Raw genomic sequence first — 20,988 nt, 5'->3', positions numbered from 1 at the left:
AAAATCTTTAAAGAAAGAAGGTGTAATAAAATATGGGTGGATAAAGGCTTAGATTTTTATAATAAGCATGTTAAAGCGCTAGGTGTTCAACTGAAGAAAAAATTCAAATGAAGAAACAAGTTGTGTAGTTAAACGTTGGAATAGAACAATGAAAGAGAAAATGTTTAAGTAATTTTCAGCTAATTCTACTAGAAAATTATCGACGTTTTTAGATGAAATGGTAAATAAATACAACAATACAAGGCATTCTATAATTAAAATGACACCAGTTGCAGCTAGCAATAAAAAGAATGAGAACATTGTTTGGTTGAATCTAAATGGAAAGGTACGATCAGAGCCCGTTAAACCAAAGTTTTCAATTAGTGATATAGTTAGGATAACTAAAAGGAAGGTAACTTTTGAAAAAAGATACACGCTGAGATGGACTGAGGGGGATTTTACTGTGTCACAGATTCAGTTCACAGATCAGACGTATAAAATAACTGACGATAATGGTGAAGAAATACAAGGTACTTTTTATGAACAGAAAATGCAAAAAACTAATAAAAAAGTATAGGATTGAAAAAAATATTCGTAAACTTAAAAACAAATCATTAGTAAAGTGGTATGGATACCCCGATACGTTGAACTCATGGGTTGACAATAAAGAATTGATAAATCTGTAAAAAATAATGGAAGAAGATTAGTGGTTATATTAAATTCTGGGGATGATCAAATTGGACAATCTGGAAATTTTTATGCTTTAAAAGGACAATTTTACTATTACGCTTAGCTTAAAAAAAATTGACTTAAAATTACAAAAAAATTTTATAAAAGTTATTTTTTTATGAAAATTATTTTTTTTGGCTCAGAAATTATAGTTGTTATACAAGCAAAAAATTTTTTAAAATTATGTATGCGATATAACCATTTTTTTATTTTTATTTTTTCTATTTTGGCTCAGAAACTTTGGTTATGATGTAACCATAATTTATATATCAATTATGGTTGTTATACAACCATAATTTTAATTTTAATTTTTTTTATTTTGGCCCAGAATCCGCCTTCTATACTACTAGGATATGCTAAAGTACATCACATTTGATAGCTTTCAGATAAAGGAAAGTTACAGTTATCAACCAGAAGGTTTAAATAAAAATGGAAAACATATTATCTTGATTGATAAAAGTATTCAACAAATTCTAAAAAAAAATTATGAATTGATTTCAGCTGAAATTGAGTCAAGACATTCAAACGCTACTAAGTGTAGGCTATTTATTATATTTGCTAAACATCGATAGTCCAGAATCAATATTTTCTTGGTGGTTTTCTGGTTTAAGAATATGTGGTTGTTGTAGTCACATTGCCAAAGCATCTTGATGGGCAATACAAAAGATATCATTTACTTTTAAGGAAAACTCTTTGATTGTGTTCTTTACGGGTTCCGATTGTTTATTCTTGTTATTTAATGAGCTTCTCGATTTTGCAAGTGGACAAGTAGAGAGCGATTTGCAACCGTTTATCTGGTGAGTCGAATACCCTAAGACGAAACTTTTTTTTTCTTTCTATTGCGAAGGTGGATGCGATTATTTTGTTTTTATCTGAAAACTCAATCACTACTTAAATTAAAACTTAACCGAAAACAAAGAGTAGGGTGAGTTTTGGTTTAAGAATTTAATTTAATTTAAAAACTTTATTTTTTGTTGATGGTTACAATAGTTTTAACAAGAATAAACTAATTAAAATCAACACATTTAACAATTATAGACAATACACACTCACATGAAAATCGTTAAAAATAACATTAAAAGTATTCAAATTCAAATTCAAATTACAACCGTTTCATTACAGAAAAATGAGTAAATATTGTATTGCAATGTCAGGATAAATAAAAATAGTAATTAAAAACGACAGATTTTACAATAACAATTTTTTGCATACCAATTTTTAATAAGTTTTTTGAACACCTCAGAACTTTTAGAGGACATGGTCTTGTTAACCCATAACGAGATGGCTCTAAATATAGTACAACATGTCACCTTATATTTGGAGCCATTTGAAAGCAGAATCATTTTTTTGCTACAACGAAGTTTAAAAGGAAGGTTTTTGTATTGAATAAATCCTTCATAAATTGTGGATTTAGACAATTAATTGATTTAAAAACTTCTATCATAAGAAAGCGCAAATTTCTTAAGTGGATCCTCGGACTATTATCAAAACTTAACAATTCATCAAGAGATAAGTCAAACCTTTTATGGACAATACAAAGAGCTTTTTTATGAATTTTATTTATAAGGTTGTCATAGTATTTAGAACAAAACATCCATATTAGGGAACAATAAGAAAAACTTGACATTATGAAGGCGTTAAACAACAATGTAGCTTTATTACGGAATAAAAAACTTCTTATGCGTGAAAGAGCAAAACATTTACCATTAGCTTTACTGCATAAGTATTAAATGTGTTCTCCAAAATTTAGATTCTTATCAATTGTAACTCCAAGTAGTTTCACCCTATCAGAGGCAAAAACAATTATATTACTTATTTTATAGGTATTGATTTTTTGTGTTTTTTAAACCAACTAAAAGTAATTGGAATTTATCAGGGTTAGCAACAATCGAGTTAAACTTAAACCAGGCAATGGTATTAGTTGCTTCTTTTTGCAATCGAAAAATAACCTTTTCTAAGCTGTAATCACAGGCATACAGCGTATTATTATCTGCAAAGTTGCACAATTCAGTATCTTTAATAAAAAAGAATATATCATTTATAAAGATATTAAAGAGGATGGGGCCAAGAATGGAACCTTGAGGCACTCCCAACAAAATATCAACCCAATTAGAAACAGAAGGTCCTATCCTTACCCTTTGTTTACGACCACTAATATACGATATAAGAAATTTAAGACTTCCTTTAGAGAAACCATACGCCTCTAATTTAGCAATAAGTAGGTCATGCGGAATGAAATCATACGCTTTAGATAGATCCATTAATAATGTTCCAACAACACCTCCATTGTTAATGCATTCATGCCACTTATTAAGTAAAAAAATAAGTGTATGCTGAGTACTATAACCTCTACGAAAACCACACAAAATTTTGTCAAATTTTGGCTCCATAAATAACAAAATCTGTTCATAAATGATCATTTCAAAAACTTTGGAGAGAGCGGGTAGGATACTTATAGGGCGATAGTTAGCCTTATCTGTCGGGTCATTTTTTCTAAGACACGGTAAAACATCCGCCATTTTTAGAAATGATGGGAATGTTCCATCTAAGATGCTATTATTGATACAATCTGTAAGACTATCCCTAAAGTATATTAAGTAAGATTTTAACATAAAAGTTGGTATTTCACCACTTTTTTTTTTTTTCATTCATAGACCCTACAATTTTTGTAATATCATCAGGTGTAATACAATGAAACTTGAAATTATGTGCATTAATTTTGAATTTAATGTTTCTTATACTAGGATGGTCAACATACTTTTTTATAGCTGACTCAACTGGGTCTGAAGTGCAAGGAGAAAAAGACCATTTAATATGGTCGGCCATAGTTGATGGCAATGCAACATTTATGAAATATTTATTAAAAAGATTAGTCAACAAAGAACTGTCTGAGATAATGTTGCCATTTTCAGTCAAAGTGCTCGTTAGAATTTGTGCCATTTTCAGTCAAAGCTCGTTAGAATTTGTAGATTTGTCCGAAAAGAATGGCTTAGTAAGCTTCCAGAGAGATGTATTTAAAGTCGAAAGTGTATTGATTTGCTCAAAGTACTTCTTCTTATTTTTTCGGTTAAGCTTAACCACCAAATTCCTTTGTTTTTTGTACATTAGAGCTGAAAAATCTGATTTATCAACTAAAATTTTTTTATATAATGAAGAGCGGAGCATAATTGCTTTTCGTAAGTCTTTAGTTATAAAAGGTTTATTGTTACCTCTTAGGATTTTTGATTTAAGAGGGGCATGAATATCAAGCAAATTGCTGAATATCTCATTAAAAGTACTAATATCATAACAAGATTTTAAGTTGAAACGGAGTATTTTTGCAAAAATCTCTTTTGAGAAATTTTTAAACGATCTATAAATAAGTTTTTTAGGTGGTAACTTACAAAAAGTGGATCTTAGCATGGTGTATATTAAATGGTGATGATCACTCACACCCGTACCAAAGGTATTTGAATGTTGGAAGCTCAGCTTTCTGTTAGTAAGGATAAGGTCTATACAGGAAGGGTTATTGACCGATTTAAAACAAGTCGGTTGTTTAATTAAATTAATACATTGATAAAGTTGAAGGAATTCCTTCTTTTTTTTTTCTGAAGGTTGTATATTAAAGTCTCCTATTAGAATAAAATCAAGATATGATTGCAAATAAAAGTCAAGCACTCCTTTGAGGTGATTGAAGAAATAGTCACAGTTCTGATTTGGGGGTTTATAAGTGGCTATTATGAGCCATTTCCGAATTTTTAATTTAATTTCAAAAGTGATAATTTGAATGTCTCTGGGGAAATCCTTTTTAGCTAATCTTTTAGAAATGATATTTTCATTTATGTATACAAGAAGACCTCCACTATGTTGAGAGATATCAAGCCGATAAGGCGTTTTATAACCTGGATATAAAATTGATTTATTGGAAAGGAGTCATCTAACTTGGTTTCACCTAATATAAGTATTCAACATTTTTATTTATATAGGTAACAATATCTGAAAATTTATTACGAATTGAATTAATATTTAAAAATGCTAAACTGATATTTTTGGGATATTTGGCCCTTAGATTATCCAAATCAGAATTTAGACTAATTTCTTCAATAGTACTTGGTAAGGTAGATTGATGATAAGAATCTATAGGGGAATGTCTATCAAATAGACTTAAGATATGCAATAAAGTTTATGGCAAGTCTACCTGATCCTCGTGTGTTTAGGTGAAGACCACGTAGCCCAAGGTGTTCATTAGACAAATTAGAGTTATCAATAATATTAAATTTAGTTAGTTTTAATTTTTCGGCTAAGTGTAGCGACGTTAATTGAGCTTTAGCATTATCGAAACGACAAACTGGTGTAGATAAAATTATTGAACATGAAGGGTTAGATTTTGAAATGAAGGATCAACAAGATCTTTTATTTTGCCAAAGCAGATTCAGACGAATCATTTGTTCCAATTATTGACAATTATTTGTTCCAACATGCAGGATAATATTTGAAGGTTCCTTTTTCAAAAGTGGAACTAGGTTATAATGCATGTCTTCAATGGTAGCACCACTAAATACTCTTACTTTTACTTTTCCAAGCTTATGCATTTTTTTTTCGTTAATCCCCATCAAAATAGAGTCTCCTCATATTAGCGTCGTTCCTACTGGCCATTTATATTCATCTGTATGGTTATTACGAGGATTGATTATTTTAGTGACTGTTTACTTTTTTTATTTGATTTTTTGTATTTTTTACATTTCCAACCGCTTTTGTACTAAGGGAACTTGAAGTCGAAACAACACCATTTGATGAAAGATTTTTATACTTTAAAAAGTCTGACTGATAATTTTTTCTGACTGAGACGAGTTGATTTTTTACATTTTCAAAATTATTTATTGAATTACGCCTTGTTTTATTATTGCTTGAGTTTGAGGATACAGCTAGTTCAGGAATATTATATTTTTTAAAATTTAAATATTTAATGTTCAATTGACGGCGAACATCTGCTAAGTCATTATTTAAACGGTCTTTAATCTCTTTACTTTTACTATCAATAATTTTAATACTACATTCTTGTTGTCGGAAGGCATTAATGGTTTCAGCTTTTGGTGAATTAATTGAGTTTTGGTTTAATGGGCTATTAAAATCAAAATCGTTTAAAAAGTTTAAGTTTTGAGTTGATTTTAAATCAGTCACGGTTGATTTGACTTCTAGCTTATCGATTAAAACGGCAATAATTTTCCTCAACTCCGATAACTCCTCTTTTAAAAATAAATTTTCATCTTTTAAAATTGAAAGACTAATTTCACTGCTTTTTAAGTTTTTTAATTCGTAATTCAAAATTTTAATTTCAGATTCTAAGGTTTTAACTTTTTTGTGATTAATTTTTTGTAATTATACAAATTTTGTAATTATACAAAGGTCAGGTTCTAATTTTGTTTCAGGAACTATAAGTACTTTATACGACTCCTTACCATTTTTTATTGAGCAACTTAAAAGGTTTATTGATACAAGTAAATTAAGAAACTCACTTACATGTAATTTTTCAAGCCGATTTTCAAAATGTTTCAATACTTCTTCGTAAATACTTTCCGTATCTGCTCTTTTTTTTCTTTTATGGATGTTGTTTATAGCATTCATAAAGATTTTTGAGTGTTCCATTCTCAAGTTTAATTGTGAAGAATAAAAACTCATATATACACATAAACACGCACACATATACAAACACAGTTACATTTATGTCAGAACTTAAGAAGATGCAATTTCATTTGTCGTTTAAAAATGAAAGTGCTTTTCAAATTTTTTATATTGTTATTTTTTAATTGATTTTATAATGACGGACCTTGGCTAATAATTGAGAATTTTGACACTTGCGATTTTACTCTGCTCAAGTGATAGTTATGGTTGGTATTTGACCGAAGATTATATATTTGTGAAAACACCGATGTAAAAATATCAGAAAATACTTTTGGCAGCAAGTAATTCTTATATTTATTCATAAATAATAATATTTGAAGCGAATTAAGCTTTGATATATTTAACACATTCATGTATTTCATTACAGGGGAAGGGTTTTCTAATCTCTTTAAATAATTAACTGCTTTTCATGCGTGGTTTTGTAGGCTCTGCGTAGGAGAGATGACAATAAACAAGACTAAAATAAAGCATTTTGCGTGATTTATAATCAAGAAAGGCCCTAGATTTATATAATACACTTATAGCAGAAGATATTTTTGCTTCAATGAGACTAATATGTTTTTTTCATGATAGGTTCTCATCAAATATTACTCGCAAAAAACTTGTGATTTACTCGATTTACTTCATTTTTATTGATTGACGGTTTTGGCAATTTTAACGGAAGGTTAGTTGATTGTCTTATTTTATGGAAGAGAGTAAAACTTGTTTTTTCACAATTTCATGATAACTTATTAGCTATAAACCGTTTGTTAAAGCTTTCTAGCTCAGTGTTCATTGTTTCAAACAATAATTTTACATCAGAATTGTTGTAGAATAAAATCGTATTGTCTGCATACATAATTAACGATATTTTATGAGAAGCTTTCGTCATATTACTAATATATATTAAAAATAATAAAGGTCCCCAATTTATCCCTGTGGAACTTCGCAAACAATATCAAGAGCTTCTGACTCCTCCAGGACAACAAACTGTTTTCTATTAAAAAGACAACTCTTAACCCACTTATATGTAAGGCCTTTAATGCCGTAATGCTTTAACTTTGAAAGTAAAATTCCGTGATTAATAGTATTGAATGCTTTTGAGAGATCAATAAATACTCCTAGTACTTGTTCCCTTTATCAAAGGAAATAGATATTTTATTGGAAAGTTCAATAATAGCATGTTCAGTGGATCAGTATCTCTGAAATCCAAATTGATTTTTGTATAAAAGCGTATTTAATAGGCAGTGTGAATAAAAATGAGTAATTGCTTTTACTCAGTAATTGGTCAGCTTTACGTGAACAAGAACTATAGCAATTTTAATTAACTTTTATTCACGTAAAGCTGACCAATTACTGAGTAAATTGCTTAACTTTACGTGACTAAAAATTTAAGCAAAACTCCCTAGTTTTTATTCACGTAAAGCTGATCAATTACTGAGTAAAAGCAATTGCTCATTTTTATTCACCTGGCCTAATGTCATGTAATCATAAATTCTATTAAAAATTAACCTTTCAAATATTTTTGAAAAGATAGGGAGTAGTGATATAGGAAGGTAGTCGCAAACAGAAGAACAATCGCCATTTTTAAAAACTGGGTGAATTTTGGCTGGTTTTAATTTATCAGGAAATATACTATTCTCAAATGAAAATGCTGTTAAATAAAATAATGGTTTACTTATACTATTTATAACATAGATAGCTACATTACGGGTAATGTCGTCATATCCACATGACTTATTACGCTTTAGTTCAAATAGTGCTTTGTTAAATTCGTGTCTATTTTTTCATTAGATATGCTAGTCGCGGGTTTCACTCCCAAGTATTTATCAAACACTTTAGTTGACTGAACAACGTTAGATGCAAGAGAGGCGCCTTTATTAACAAAATATTGTTAAATTCTTGACATATTTTTTTCACTTGTTATAGTTTTGTTGTTAATAATTACATTTTTTATTAGGCAAGAGAGTTTCTTTTTCACTCTTTCAGTTACTTCATTTATAAAAGACCAAGTTTTCTTGATATCAAACTTATTTTTATCCAGCTGGTTAGAATAGTACTTTATTTTAGCTTGTTTAAGTTATTTTGATAAAACTTTTTAAATGATTTGTACTAGGGTTCGGACTGTTGTTATTGTAATTGTAAAAATTAAATACAAAAACACATTAAAATACAATAATATTGTACTGTAATACCAGAGATGTAATTAAAACATTATTTATTGTTATTTTATTGCTGTAATGAAAAACTGTTACAATAACTATTGTATTGTCTTTGTTTTAACGATACATTGAAATCCTAAAACTTTTGTATTGTATTTCTGTGATGTAAAACAATTACAATAACTGTTGTATTGCTTTGATGAAAAACAGTAACAATGAATATTGTGGTGTATTGTATTACTATTTCAAAGTCCAATAGCTAATCAATAGCTATTTAATAGCCTATTGTATTTTAAAGTATTTAGACTCATTTTCACACCCATTTATAATTATTTGGGCACTAGAAAATTCAGAGGGCACGTGAAGATCGTTTTTAGCATTCGTTTACGCATATAATTTTATTTATTTTGAAAAGTGAAGTGAAGCCAGGAAAGCCAAAGAAGTATATATTCTACGTATACTTAACAAATATTAAATTCAGGGGCGCTCGTGGCACCCGTTTACATATTATTTACATATTATTTACATAATATGTAAATAATACGCTCGTGCCAACCATTTACATATTATTTATTTATTTATTTTGAGTTCAATAATATGTTTAAAGAATAATTTACTTAGAATTAATATTAATAATACTCATTCAAGGTCATACAATTATATAATTTATATGTTTGAAATTAGATTTTTTTTTTTTTTAAGTTTAGTTTTAGTTTACATTATTTACATGTCGTGATTTACATGTAATATATAAATATATAAACTTGAAATCTGAAAGAAGGTCATAACGATCTTGTCGCCAGAACCATTTAAAAATTACAATATAAATATAATATAAAATAATACAAATAGATTATCACAAAATAACAATCCAAAACATTTGAAATCATAAATCGTTAAAATAATATCTCAAAAATATTTCAATATATTATCCGTTGAAAAAATAATATTCTTTAATTTGTTTTTAAAAACAGAAAAAGAGATAGATGAATCAAAATTAGGCTGGACAATTTTATTCCACAGATAAGGTGCTAGATAATCTATACAAAATTGATTAAACTTTGTTTGACAAAAGGGTACTTTTAAATATTTTTTATTTCTCAAACTATATTTATTCTTTACTTTAAAGGTAAATAGACCTTTAAAACATGTAATAAAGGGTTGTTCATACAACAAAACGTAAAACATAAAGTATTATACAAGTTAAGTTCAAAAACGTTTAATACATTCATATCTTTGAATAAAAGTTTTGTATTTGAAAAACGATTTAAAAAATGTATTACTCGCATTGCATGTTTCTGATGGCGGTAAAGACATTGCAATTTACTTTTACTTGTACTTTCCCAGGCAATATTTGCATAGTTTATATAGCTATGAATAAATGATAGTTGTTTTAAATTATTTTTATTTAAATAATTTCTGGCCTTATAGAAGATTCTAATACTTTTTGCAACTTTTGTTGATATATAATCAATATGAGTTTTCCATGTCATACTTTCGTCAAGATAAATACCTAGGAATTTTAAAACGGAATTTTTTTTATTTCTACTTCATCAATATAAAGTTTTGGTAAATCTTTAGGCAAAAAACGTTTTTTTGTTGAGGAGTGGAAAAGGATCCTCTTTTTTTTGTCAATATTTAAGGTTAGTTTGTTGCATTTAAACGAAGTCTAAATTTTTATAAGTTCTTCATTCATATTTAAAAAAAGTTTGTTGATGTCTTTGTTTGATAAAAATAAATTTGTATCGTCTGCAAACATGATGCTCATAAGGTTCGAAGTCTTATTTAGATCGTTGATGTATACTAAAAAGAGAAGTGGACCAAGTATAGTTCCACCCTGTGGAACACCACATTTTATTTCAATTAATGTTTAATTTTGAAAATCAATAGGAAGCAAATCTTCTCCGTGGTAGACCAATTGCTTTCTATTTGACAAGTAGCTTTTATACCATTTGATCAATTTACCAGTTATTCCGTAGAACTCAAGTTTTTTAAGTAGGATATCATGATTGACTGTATCAAAAGCCTTTGATAAATCGAGAAAAACACCAAGTGTATATTGTGATTTAGCAAAAGAATTTGAGACTTCACGTGTAAACTGAATAATGGCTTGTTCGGTCGAACTATTTTTTTTAAAGCCGAATTGATTTTTATATAGTAAATTATTTGAAATCAGGTAGTTGTATGTCTTTTCAAAGATGTTTTTTTTCTAAAACTTTTGAAAACGTAGGAAGGATAGAAATAGGGCAATAATTATTGACGTTTGATTTTTCTCCGTCTTTATAAATCGGGATAACTTTAGCAACTTTTAATAGGTCAGGGAAAACCCCTAGTTGCATAGATGTTTTGAAAACTTTAAATAGAATATTTTCCAAACTTTCATAGCAATCTATAACTATGTTCCCGTTTATTCCATCCGCGCCAATTGCTTTGTGTCTTTTTAGAGACTTTCAAGGGTCTTTCAAACTCTTCAATTGATAAATCTAGGAATAAGTCATGGGGAGAAAGTAAATTATTAGAAGTTGTCAAAAAATCATTAAAGGAATTATTCGTAGAAGGAATCCTATCAGCCAGCCGACTTCCGACATCATTAATTATTTATTAAATTCTTCCACTATTACATTTGGTTTATATACACATAAGTTGTTTATTTTAGTCATTTTCGGAAGGAAATTTGAACAGGTTTTCTGATTCCCCGTTATTTCTTTTAATATTTTCCATATTTGTTTTGAGTCATTTTTATATTTAGTAATAAGATTAGAGTAATAATTTTTTTTCAGGTTTTGCAGTTTTTATATATGCATAAATTGGCATGAGATTTGGTTTTTAAATATTTTATATACAAATTTTGTTTAATTTTTGAAGATTTTTTAAGACCCTTAGTAATCCAAGGACTTTTTAAGGTTTTTGATTTTAAGGTTATTTCGAAAACGGGAAAATTTGCATCGTACACCGAGAAGAATGTATTAAAGAACTTATTATAGATTACATTTATGTCTTCATTAAAATTTATATGCTTCCAGTTTAACATTGATAATTGATACTTAAACGTTAATGAATTTTTTTTTTTTTTAAATACGTTTTCTTATACTTTGACTTTTATTAGTGTTAGGAGTTAAAATTGTGTTGATTATTAGAAAAATGGGAAAGTGGTCTGATATATCTGATTTTATAAAGCCTTTTTGTATTTTATTGTTATATATGCATCTGTTGTTAAAATATTGTCTATTAGGGTGATTGAGTTTTCTGTTATTCGAGTAGGCCGGTTGATAAGCGGTAATGCTCCTGATACAAATATTTCATGATAAAAAAATTTTATTTTTTTGTTTTCGCTATATCGTATGCAATCCATATTTAAATCGCCAATTACAAAGTTTTTTTTTCTTTTCTTTGTTACCTTTATGAAAAATATTGTGCTTTAAGTATAAGCTAAAATTTTCTGACGCACTACCAGGTGGTCTATAACAACAACTTAGTAGAATGCTTTTGCTTTTTAACTTATCGCTTTTATTGTTTAAAATTTCAATTGTAACGATTTCTTTATCGCCATCAGAAACGCACAAATCATTCCTAACGTTATGCGCAATGTTTTGTTTTACGTAAATCAGAATTCCTCCGCCGCGTTTATTAAATTGTCTTTCTAATAAAATTGTTTCAAAACTAGGAAGATGGTTGTTAGAGTTATTATTAAGCTCATTTTGTGAACACCAAGTTTCCGTTAAACAAATAATATCAAAATAGTTTTTAGTTTCTTCAATAAAATGTTGAAGATATTCAAAAATTTTGTTCATACTTCTTATATTTATGTGGACGATTCTGATTTTTTTGTTTTCATCGCCATTTTTAGAAAGAAATTCTTTTAAGTCACTAGCATAATGATAAAAACAATCTATTTTTAAGTCATTAAAATAATCAACATCTGGATCTGTGTTTTCATCAGATCCAATGTATTTGTTTCTGAAGTTGGAAATAAGTGATTCATAATCCTCCGTTTTACATTTTTTGTTGTTATCATTTTTTGTATACTAATTTTAAAAGAATTTAAAAGAATTTTAAAGATTTAAAAGAATTTCTTATACTTCTGAGGTGCGCGTTACAAATTTGGTATATATAACTTTAGCAAACTTACCCTCAGCTCGAAGTTCTTTCGCTTTTGTAAATAAAAGTCGCCTTTTTTTGATTGTGTAATTGCTACAGTCTTCGTTTATATATATTTTTTCGTTCCATAGTTTTCTTTTTTTATATTCATTTAATACGATTTCTCTATCTTTATAGTTAAGAAACTTTACCACGATAGTTCTTCTTCTTTTTTCAGATTCGTGCTTCTTCCCAGTCCTGTGTGTTCTTTCAATTGCAATGTTGTTTTTATTTACGAGTTTCTCCTTTAAGAACTCTTTGACCTTTGATTCGCTATCTTTCCAAGTTTCTTATTCTCTTTCGTCAAAGCCATCAAAACGAAATTGTTTCGCCTTCTCCTATCTTCTAATTCTGCTAATTTATCTTGAATAATTTTGGTGCATTTTAGATTCACGTTGTCTTTGTTATAATTATTCAGTAAATTTGTTTGAATAATTATAACTTTGTTATAATTATTTAATAATTGTTATAACTATTCATTTATAATTAGTTACTATGTGAACTGAAACTTTTGATTTTTTTTTAATTTTTTTTTTAAATGAAAAAAAACTAACTGATATTGAAATCACCGGATGATGACGTCAAAAATAATTGTATAACTACATAAAGCGCGTGAAAATAGTTTATTTTTATTATTATAAATAACCGCTAATGAGTAATAAATTAAAGGAATTATGGAATCAGGGAACCATTGGGTAATTATATAGTATATCATCTGAACATGTGAACTTTTACTTTGCAACAATTTTTTCTACATTTTCAGATTATTTATCACACATCAGACTAGAGTAAGTGTTATCAAAACATTTGGTCTCTGCTGTAAAAGCAAAAAACTAAGTGGAAGAAGTGATAGGAATTGATAATGTATACATATCTATACCCTTAGCAGTAAAAGAAAAACAGGTCAAATAAAACTCACTTTTATTGAGCTATAGAAAGTTTGCAACTAGGATAAGTGATGTTCAAAAAATAAAATAGAATCAACAAGCATTTATTAGTTGTAACCTATTGAAATAGGGTACAAATAATATACGATAATTTATTCTATTTATGGTCACATGACTAAACTTTGACATTACAATAATTTTTTTCATTACAATAACAATAAATTGTTAATGTATTATAAAGATGAATTACAATACAATATTTATTGTTATTATAGTGGGTCATTACACTACTTTTTTTTGTTGTTGTTGTTATTGTATTATGAAGATGAATTGCAATACAATATTTGTTTTTATTGTATTTCAGTATTACAAAAATTGTAAACCACAGCTATTGTTATTGTTTCTAAAAAAGTTAATACAAAACAATAGTTATTGTTCTGTTATTGTTTTCATTACAATTACAACAGTCCGAAGTCTAATTTGTACGCATTTTTGTCATTTTCCTTTTTTCAGATTTTAGAAATTTTATATAAAGCTTTTCTTTTCTTTTTTGATGATTTTATCGAATTGTCATCCATGCAGGGCCGGTTCAAGGGTTTTTTTGGTATATGCAAGATCAAGGTTTGGCGTCCCCTATCGTAAAAAAAAAGTGTATCCTTTGAAAGTTCTAAAACAAATATTTAGAGGGTTTAGCATTTTTATAAATTTTAAAATAATAGTATAAGTATTATCAACATGATTTCTTTAAAATTAAAATGAACAGTAAAGCAGATTATATATATGAAACTAATAATTTTTGAACACAATTTTTAATATGAAAAAATCAAAATACAACGGTATGTTTATTATTAACGTATCATATGTGTTTTGGTAAATTGCGCATATTTATTAAAACCCCTAAAATACAATAAAAACATAATATCCTAATAAATATCTACCGTACTCTACATAAAAACTGACTACAGAAGTCAGAAGTAAGCGTCTTAAACTACATTTTATAAACAAAGAAATTAACAAGTACATATTGTACGTTGTTTTTTTTGACAAAAATAAAATCGTATTATCAAGTAACAAACTTTTCTTGCATTAAGTTTAGATTCTTTCAAAAATGAATCGGTTTTAATTGTACTCAGAATCTGGTGTTAAATTGCTTTTTTTATAAATTATAGCAATTGAGCACCAGGTTAAATTGCTTTCTTCGATTGAACTTTTTTCAGGACTGCCTATATAGGCGGTCCTGAGAAAGAGTCAATCGAAGGTAATTTTTTAAAATTTTCAGTTTAAAAAAACTCCTTTCTTCGCTGGTCACTGATACCGGGAGCAAAAGCAAAGTTTATATGCTACAGGGAATGCTACTTAGGAATGATGTCAACCAAATAGTTTTGACAATGTTGACAATAACAATGTTGTTTTGGGACAGCTATCTTTTAGCAACATTGCCGACTACGCAGATCTTTACCATCATGGTAAAATTGCTTTTTGTTCTTTTTTGGCCTGACCACAACTCCATCAGAGAACTTCAGATAGATATCTAGTTTTTTGGTCAGTTCTATGGCATCTGTAATAACAATATACAGCCCATTTTCAAAAAAACTTATTGCTCATTTTCAATGAAAATTTAAACATACAACCTATTGAAAGTGTAGAGACTTTTTTGTCTCTACACTTTCAATAAGTTTCAAAATGCTCTGCAGATTAACAGTTAAGTGTTTTGCTTACTAAATTTAATTTGAACGAGACATTATACCAAGAGGCCAAAGAGCAGAAGAATTTCAGAAGAAATCTGTAATTTTCTTGACAGTTCCCGTAGCGGTACATTTTCCAAAAGCATCAACCTTGGAATCTAATGTGGATTCATAGACAGTGTCATAAGTCTTATCAATATGGTATTGCAAAGATTCAAAGACGTCTATCCAGCTCTCTTAACGAGTTTCGCTTAGAAGATTACCAGTCAAACTATTTATATGATTTGTTAATATACTCCATAAATGGGTTGATTCAAAAAAAAGTTATAAACCTCCTGAATGTTGCTGAAAAACTTAACAGGTTGAGTGCAGAAAAATGCTGCATTATTGACAACAAGGTTTAGTGAATGGTTTTCACAAGAAACGAAGAAAACTTGTGGGTTAAGGTCAATGACCTTTTATTTTACCCCTACGTTCTTTCCCTTTATGTGTGATCCATTATCATAACCTTGGTCACCCATATTTTGTAAGGATATTCCTTTTTTTCAAAGTTCGTCTAACAAGCAAGCTCTCAACCTTTGCCCAGATGTATCTAAGACCTGAACAAATTCAAGAAAATATTCCCTCGTGTTACCTCAAAGATTCAGCTTCAACTGCTTCATCAAGAATGCCTATTAAATCTTGAGACTGTGAATTTTCTCCTGACGTCTTTTGCTCCTAGAGTACAAGTTTTTTTTTTCTATTTGTTATGATTTAAAATACGATATATTTAAAATCATAATAATGTTCAACATCTAACATCAAGAAAAGAATATTATAAAAATAGTGGTTATTAAAGCTTAAATAAAGGATAATCTATTATCTCTTTAACTTATTATTATTTTGTATCTATTAACAAACTTGATAGTTGTAAATGTTCTCTTTTATCATATCTTACCTGCAATTGATGCTGATTATCGTTAAGATCTTGCTTTTCCAATCAATAAAAAATATTAAATTTAATCAATGTCTTTGCTTGTTTCTTGTCTATCCATATCTGATTTGGGTTTTCTATAAAAGAAACCTGAAGGTTGTTTTTTTTTTCGCCATGATGATGCACAAATGCATTCTTTCAAATAATTAACAAACTACTACTTTTCGCTATATTTTTTCATTGAAGTGCAAATACATTCAAAACCAATAGTTTAAAATATAAACTTTGGCGCCCCTAAATGTGAGTTTACGGTTACAATAAACATTTAACATACAAAAAAACACGATTTAAATAAACAATTATCACAAACTTATTCTTTCAAATAATTAACTACTATCCTCGATTTATTAATTTTTCGATTGAACTGTTGAGAAAAAATGTAAAAAATTGTTAGTTTAGCGTATAAACTTTGGCGCCCCTTATATGTAAACAACTCAGTGTATGTACTTTTTTTAAAACCAAAATTGTAATTAAAAAAAAAAAAAAGTTTGGCTACGCCAGTGCGGCGGCCCTGCCACGCCGGCGCCCTATACCCAATGCAAATTATGCGACCGCATAATTTGCATTGAGTATAGGGTGATAAAGTGAGGAGATTAAAAGAGGCTTACCAGTTTTATTTAGAATTTTAATACACAAAGTTTCAATATGTTTGTTTGCTTTACAAAAATTCTTTTTTTCTTTTAATACAAACTTGTCAAGAATATAGATTACAACACCGCCTCCCATCCTTCCAATTCATGGTAGACTTATTATTTTATAAGATGATAAATTGATGAAAAAAGATGATAAACTACAAAGAATTTTCTGACAAAGGCAATTTTGTATCTTCCCAAGTTTCTGAGATACATATATAGTAGACGCGTATATCGGGTATAGCCGTTGTGGCTAAGGCTACACCTCAAAATTATCAACGAAATAAAAAATAATATATATTCCAGCATAATTTTAAAGAAAAAATAATACAAGTAGTTAAGATAAGTTTATTTTTATTTACTGCGTAAAATCGGCTTTAAAGGCGATTACTTAAAACTAAAAAAAAACCGGAATAAAAAAAGAGATCGGTTATTGCAGGTCGGTTTGTGGCTAAGCCACAAACTGACCTGCAATGTCGGTTTGTGGCTAAGCCACAAACCGACCTGCAATGACCGTACAGTTTACATATCTGTTTGGTTCAGAGGTTTCAATGCAATAGCACGCGGTATGCGCTTTTTGAATTTTTTTAATTTTTTCAACCAGCCAATAAAATTATGGAGTGTACGTATTAAGTGGGTATAGAATAATGATAAAATAAGATTGCTAGGCCGTGCGGCCGTGGCGCAGTGGTTAGAGCGCTTTCTTTATAAGCAGGAGATCCAGGTTCGAAACGAGCTCTGGACAAAATTTCGTGTCACGGTAAGGAAGGAGACGTGAACTTCCTGGTTAAATGCACTTCCGCGGTGCTCTGTGACAAGACCGTTAGGACTTCTTGGGGCACCTAAAATAAAAATTAAAAAAAAAAAAATATATATATATATATATATAGTAGACGCGGATATCGCAGGTTATTGTGGTAAGCAGGTTGGTTTGTGGCTAACAAACCAACCTGCAATTGTAAATTCGTATACCGTCAACACTCAAAGCCCGTGCCTGATTGTTTTTTGCCTTGTAGCTGTATTATTTCCAAGTCTTTTTATGCCCATTTATATTCAAATAAATCAAGCGCCTTTATTATTTTCTTAGTAAGTTAGTAATTATGGCAGATATGTTTTGAAAGAATACTGTTCCAAATGCTATTCATACTTCTCACATTCAAAACATAAAATTTTGCAAAAAAAATTGTTTACGAAACTGTTTACAAAAATGATTTAAATATCTCACCAGTTTAATTTATTGATAAGCTTTTGGCTAGAAGTTGCCGTGATATGGATATAGAAATGGATTAAGGTTTTGTAACTTAAAAGTATATTTTTTAACCGCCGTGGATAGCCTACCGAAATCGGTAGCTAAAAAAAAAACTTAGCCTACCGAAAGTCCGTTTTATTGGCAAGAATGTCACGTGTCAAAATAGAATTTATCACCAACTATAGTCGTTTTAACTATAGCCAACTATAGTCGTTTTAAAACATATGTGTAAATTATTTTATTAATTAGATATTCATTAGTAATTGTAAGTAAGTAAATTATTTTATTTTTATATCTTAATAAAATAATTTACACATACGTTTTAAGAAATTAATATATCTAAAATACAATAACGAAAAAAGTACGCTTCCGGTAGCAAAATTAGTATTCAATAAATGCATAGGTAGTTTTCATAAAAGATATCTTTATTAATATTAATTAAGCTAATTTAGTTTACCAAATAATGTTTTTAACTTTATTTTTTTAATGTTAATTAATGAACTTTTACTTTTAAAATTACAATCTGTTTGGTTCAGAGGTTTCAATGCACAGTGTGCCCAGGACATGAAAAAATTCATTTTTTTGACCTTTTATTTTTTCACTTTAAATTGTAAATTTATGTTGTGTAAGACATATGTAGGTCATGGCAAAAAAAAAAATTATAAATTCATCAAATCATTTTGTTTTTATAGCTGTTTGAAGTTGAAGAAAAAGTTGACTCAAAATATTTGTATTATATATAATATATTGTAACTGTACCAATACTGTTTTTTAACAATAACTTTGAAACGCTATATATCAAAATTGACTCCATAAATTAAAAAAAAAATTCTATCCTGGTCTTAATTTGTGAATTACTTCAATAAAAATTGAAATTGAAGTTTAAAAATTGGTTTTGTGCAGTTTTGTTTATACCTAAAAAAATTCTAAAATATATGAAAACATATTAATTTTTTTTAAAAACAAAGTCACAGGAAAAAAAAGGCCGCAGGAGGCCGCAAACAAACTCAAATGTTTCATTCAATGTAGACTTTCTATTTTTATGTGTAAAAATTACACAGTCCGGTTATCCCCGGAAATTGAGTAATTTAAGTTTGAATTTTATTTGTTCGTACAAGTTTGATATTTGAGGTTGCGTAATTTATGAAAATAAACTTTCACGGACGATTCAGGAATACCTGTTGATTACATGTGATAAAATGTTATTGATAAAAAAAGGAGAATTAGAAGAAATTTTACTAACCTTGAACATCAAATTAAGTTCATTGGAAAAATCAAAGCTAATTTTAAAAACAATCAAAGTGAGACATAATCTAACTTTAGAAGATGAAAAAGATAACATCAAGAAAATTCTAAAGCAATTTGAAAGACATGTAAAAAAATATTCAAAGTTGAAACAAAATAAACTTGTGGCCGAATTGGAAATTTGGAGAAACGAAGTTGGGATAAAACTGCCTGGAAATCTACCTGTTGCAGCCTCATCATCATCCAGGGGTGATGTAGAAGAAGATGGAGCTCCACAAGCTAAAAGAGGACGGAAATCAAAAAGACTAAGGTAAAAGTTTAACTGATGACATTTATTTGAATTTCTTAAGCATCGTGTTATTTGGGACACCCAGTAGCTATTTTTTTACTTTTCATAAAACGTTATCATTTAATCCAGTGATCAACCTGAAAAACGTACATACAACAAAATTCTGGATGATTTTGTGGACATTGTGGAAAAACATGCGAGTGAACAAGGTGTAGATAAATCAGAATACTTAAAAGAAGTTGTCCAAAGATGTGAAAAAAGATGGGGGAAGATGGAAGGAGTAAAACTTTCAACAATATCGGTACAGGAAGCAATTGCTTTAATTTACAACTTGGATCTATCCATAAATAAATATCAGGTAAAGTATGCAATCAAATACTGTTGTAGTTAATTGTTTTTATAATTGTACGTTTAAATTTTGTATATTTCCCTAGGAACTGAGACTTGAGCTTCTCCCAAAACTAATGTTGCCAACAAGGAATGATGTAGATACCTTTAAACGTACTTTGCTACCAAAAGAATTAAGCAGTGACGACAAGCAAACTTCATCCCCTGTGAACAATGTTATCAAAGACACTGTTGAGTCTCTACTAGATATATCCGAGTTTTGTGCTAAAAATCATTCTATACATGTAGAGGGTAAATTTGGACTTGATGGGTCTGGAAATCACAATTATCGTCATCAGTTTTCCGATCCTCAAGATGCAGACTTAAAGGGAACAAATTATATTTGTTCCTTTTGGTGTCCTCTTGAAATTAAAGATTCAAAAAACCAAGTAATCTGGACTAATCCAACCCCTAACTCTATTACTTTTGCCAGGCCTGTTATTCTAGTGAAAGCAAAAGAAACTAGGGAGAGTGTTAAGGAGTATTTTAAAGCAACTCTGAGTCAACTGCCTAAAAATGAAACTCAGCCTATTCTTTCAAAAAATGGGTTACAAATATTTGTAAAAACAGAGATTAGTATGGTTGATGGCAAAATGGTAGACTTATTGGTGGGTGATTCTGGAGCTTTTTGTCACTACTGCAAATGTTCCAGATGATGCCAATGACCTGGTATGTATACTACATGGGTTCACCATAGATAAAAATTACAATGATGTGCTCAGTACCTGGAGAAGACTAGAAAATGGGCTATGCTCAGCCCCAGCGTACATCAAATGTGTGCACATGCCTGGGAACTGTTTATGCTTACAGGTGGATCACCCATTGCTAAGTACTCCGAGCAGTCAAGCGAAAGTTGGAACAAATACATTAAGGATTATAAATCAGGAACAAGTTGTAAAGCCAGACAGATGTCTTTGCAAATTAATACACATGACATTTACTGCAGACTGATGATAAGAACACATCCAATTATTGCCAGTAAAAAAAGACTTTT

At 29.0% G+C, this 20,988-nt stretch overlaps 1 protein-coding gene across 1 annotated transcript; it reads left to right on the top strand.

The window, feature by feature from the left end:
• Window positions 1-18,981: 18,981 nt before the first annotated feature.
• Window positions 18,982-20,650, top strand: LOC136078396 (uncharacterized). Its single transcript, XM_065794167.1, has 3 exons — window positions 18,982-19,628; window positions 19,737-19,965; window positions 20,042-20,650. The coding sequence occupies exons 1-3, from the start codon at window positions 19,273-19,275 to the stop codon at window positions 20,648-20,650; spliced, it is 1,194 nt and encodes a 397-aa protein (XP_065650239.1). The 5' UTR covers window positions 18,982-19,272.
• The last annotated feature ends 338 nt before the right edge of the window (window positions 20,651-20,988 follow it).

The sequence above is a fragment of the Hydra vulgaris genome, chromosome 03 (genome assembly GCF_038396675.1).
Source record: "Hydra vulgaris chromosome 03, alternate assembly HydraT2T_AEP".
Lineage (NCBI taxonomy): Eukaryota > Metazoa > Cnidaria > Hydrozoa > Anthoathecata > Hydridae > Hydra > Hydra vulgaris.
The sequence above is the reverse complement of the archived record's forward strand: the minus strand, read 5'-3'. Positions and strand labels throughout refer to the sequence as shown.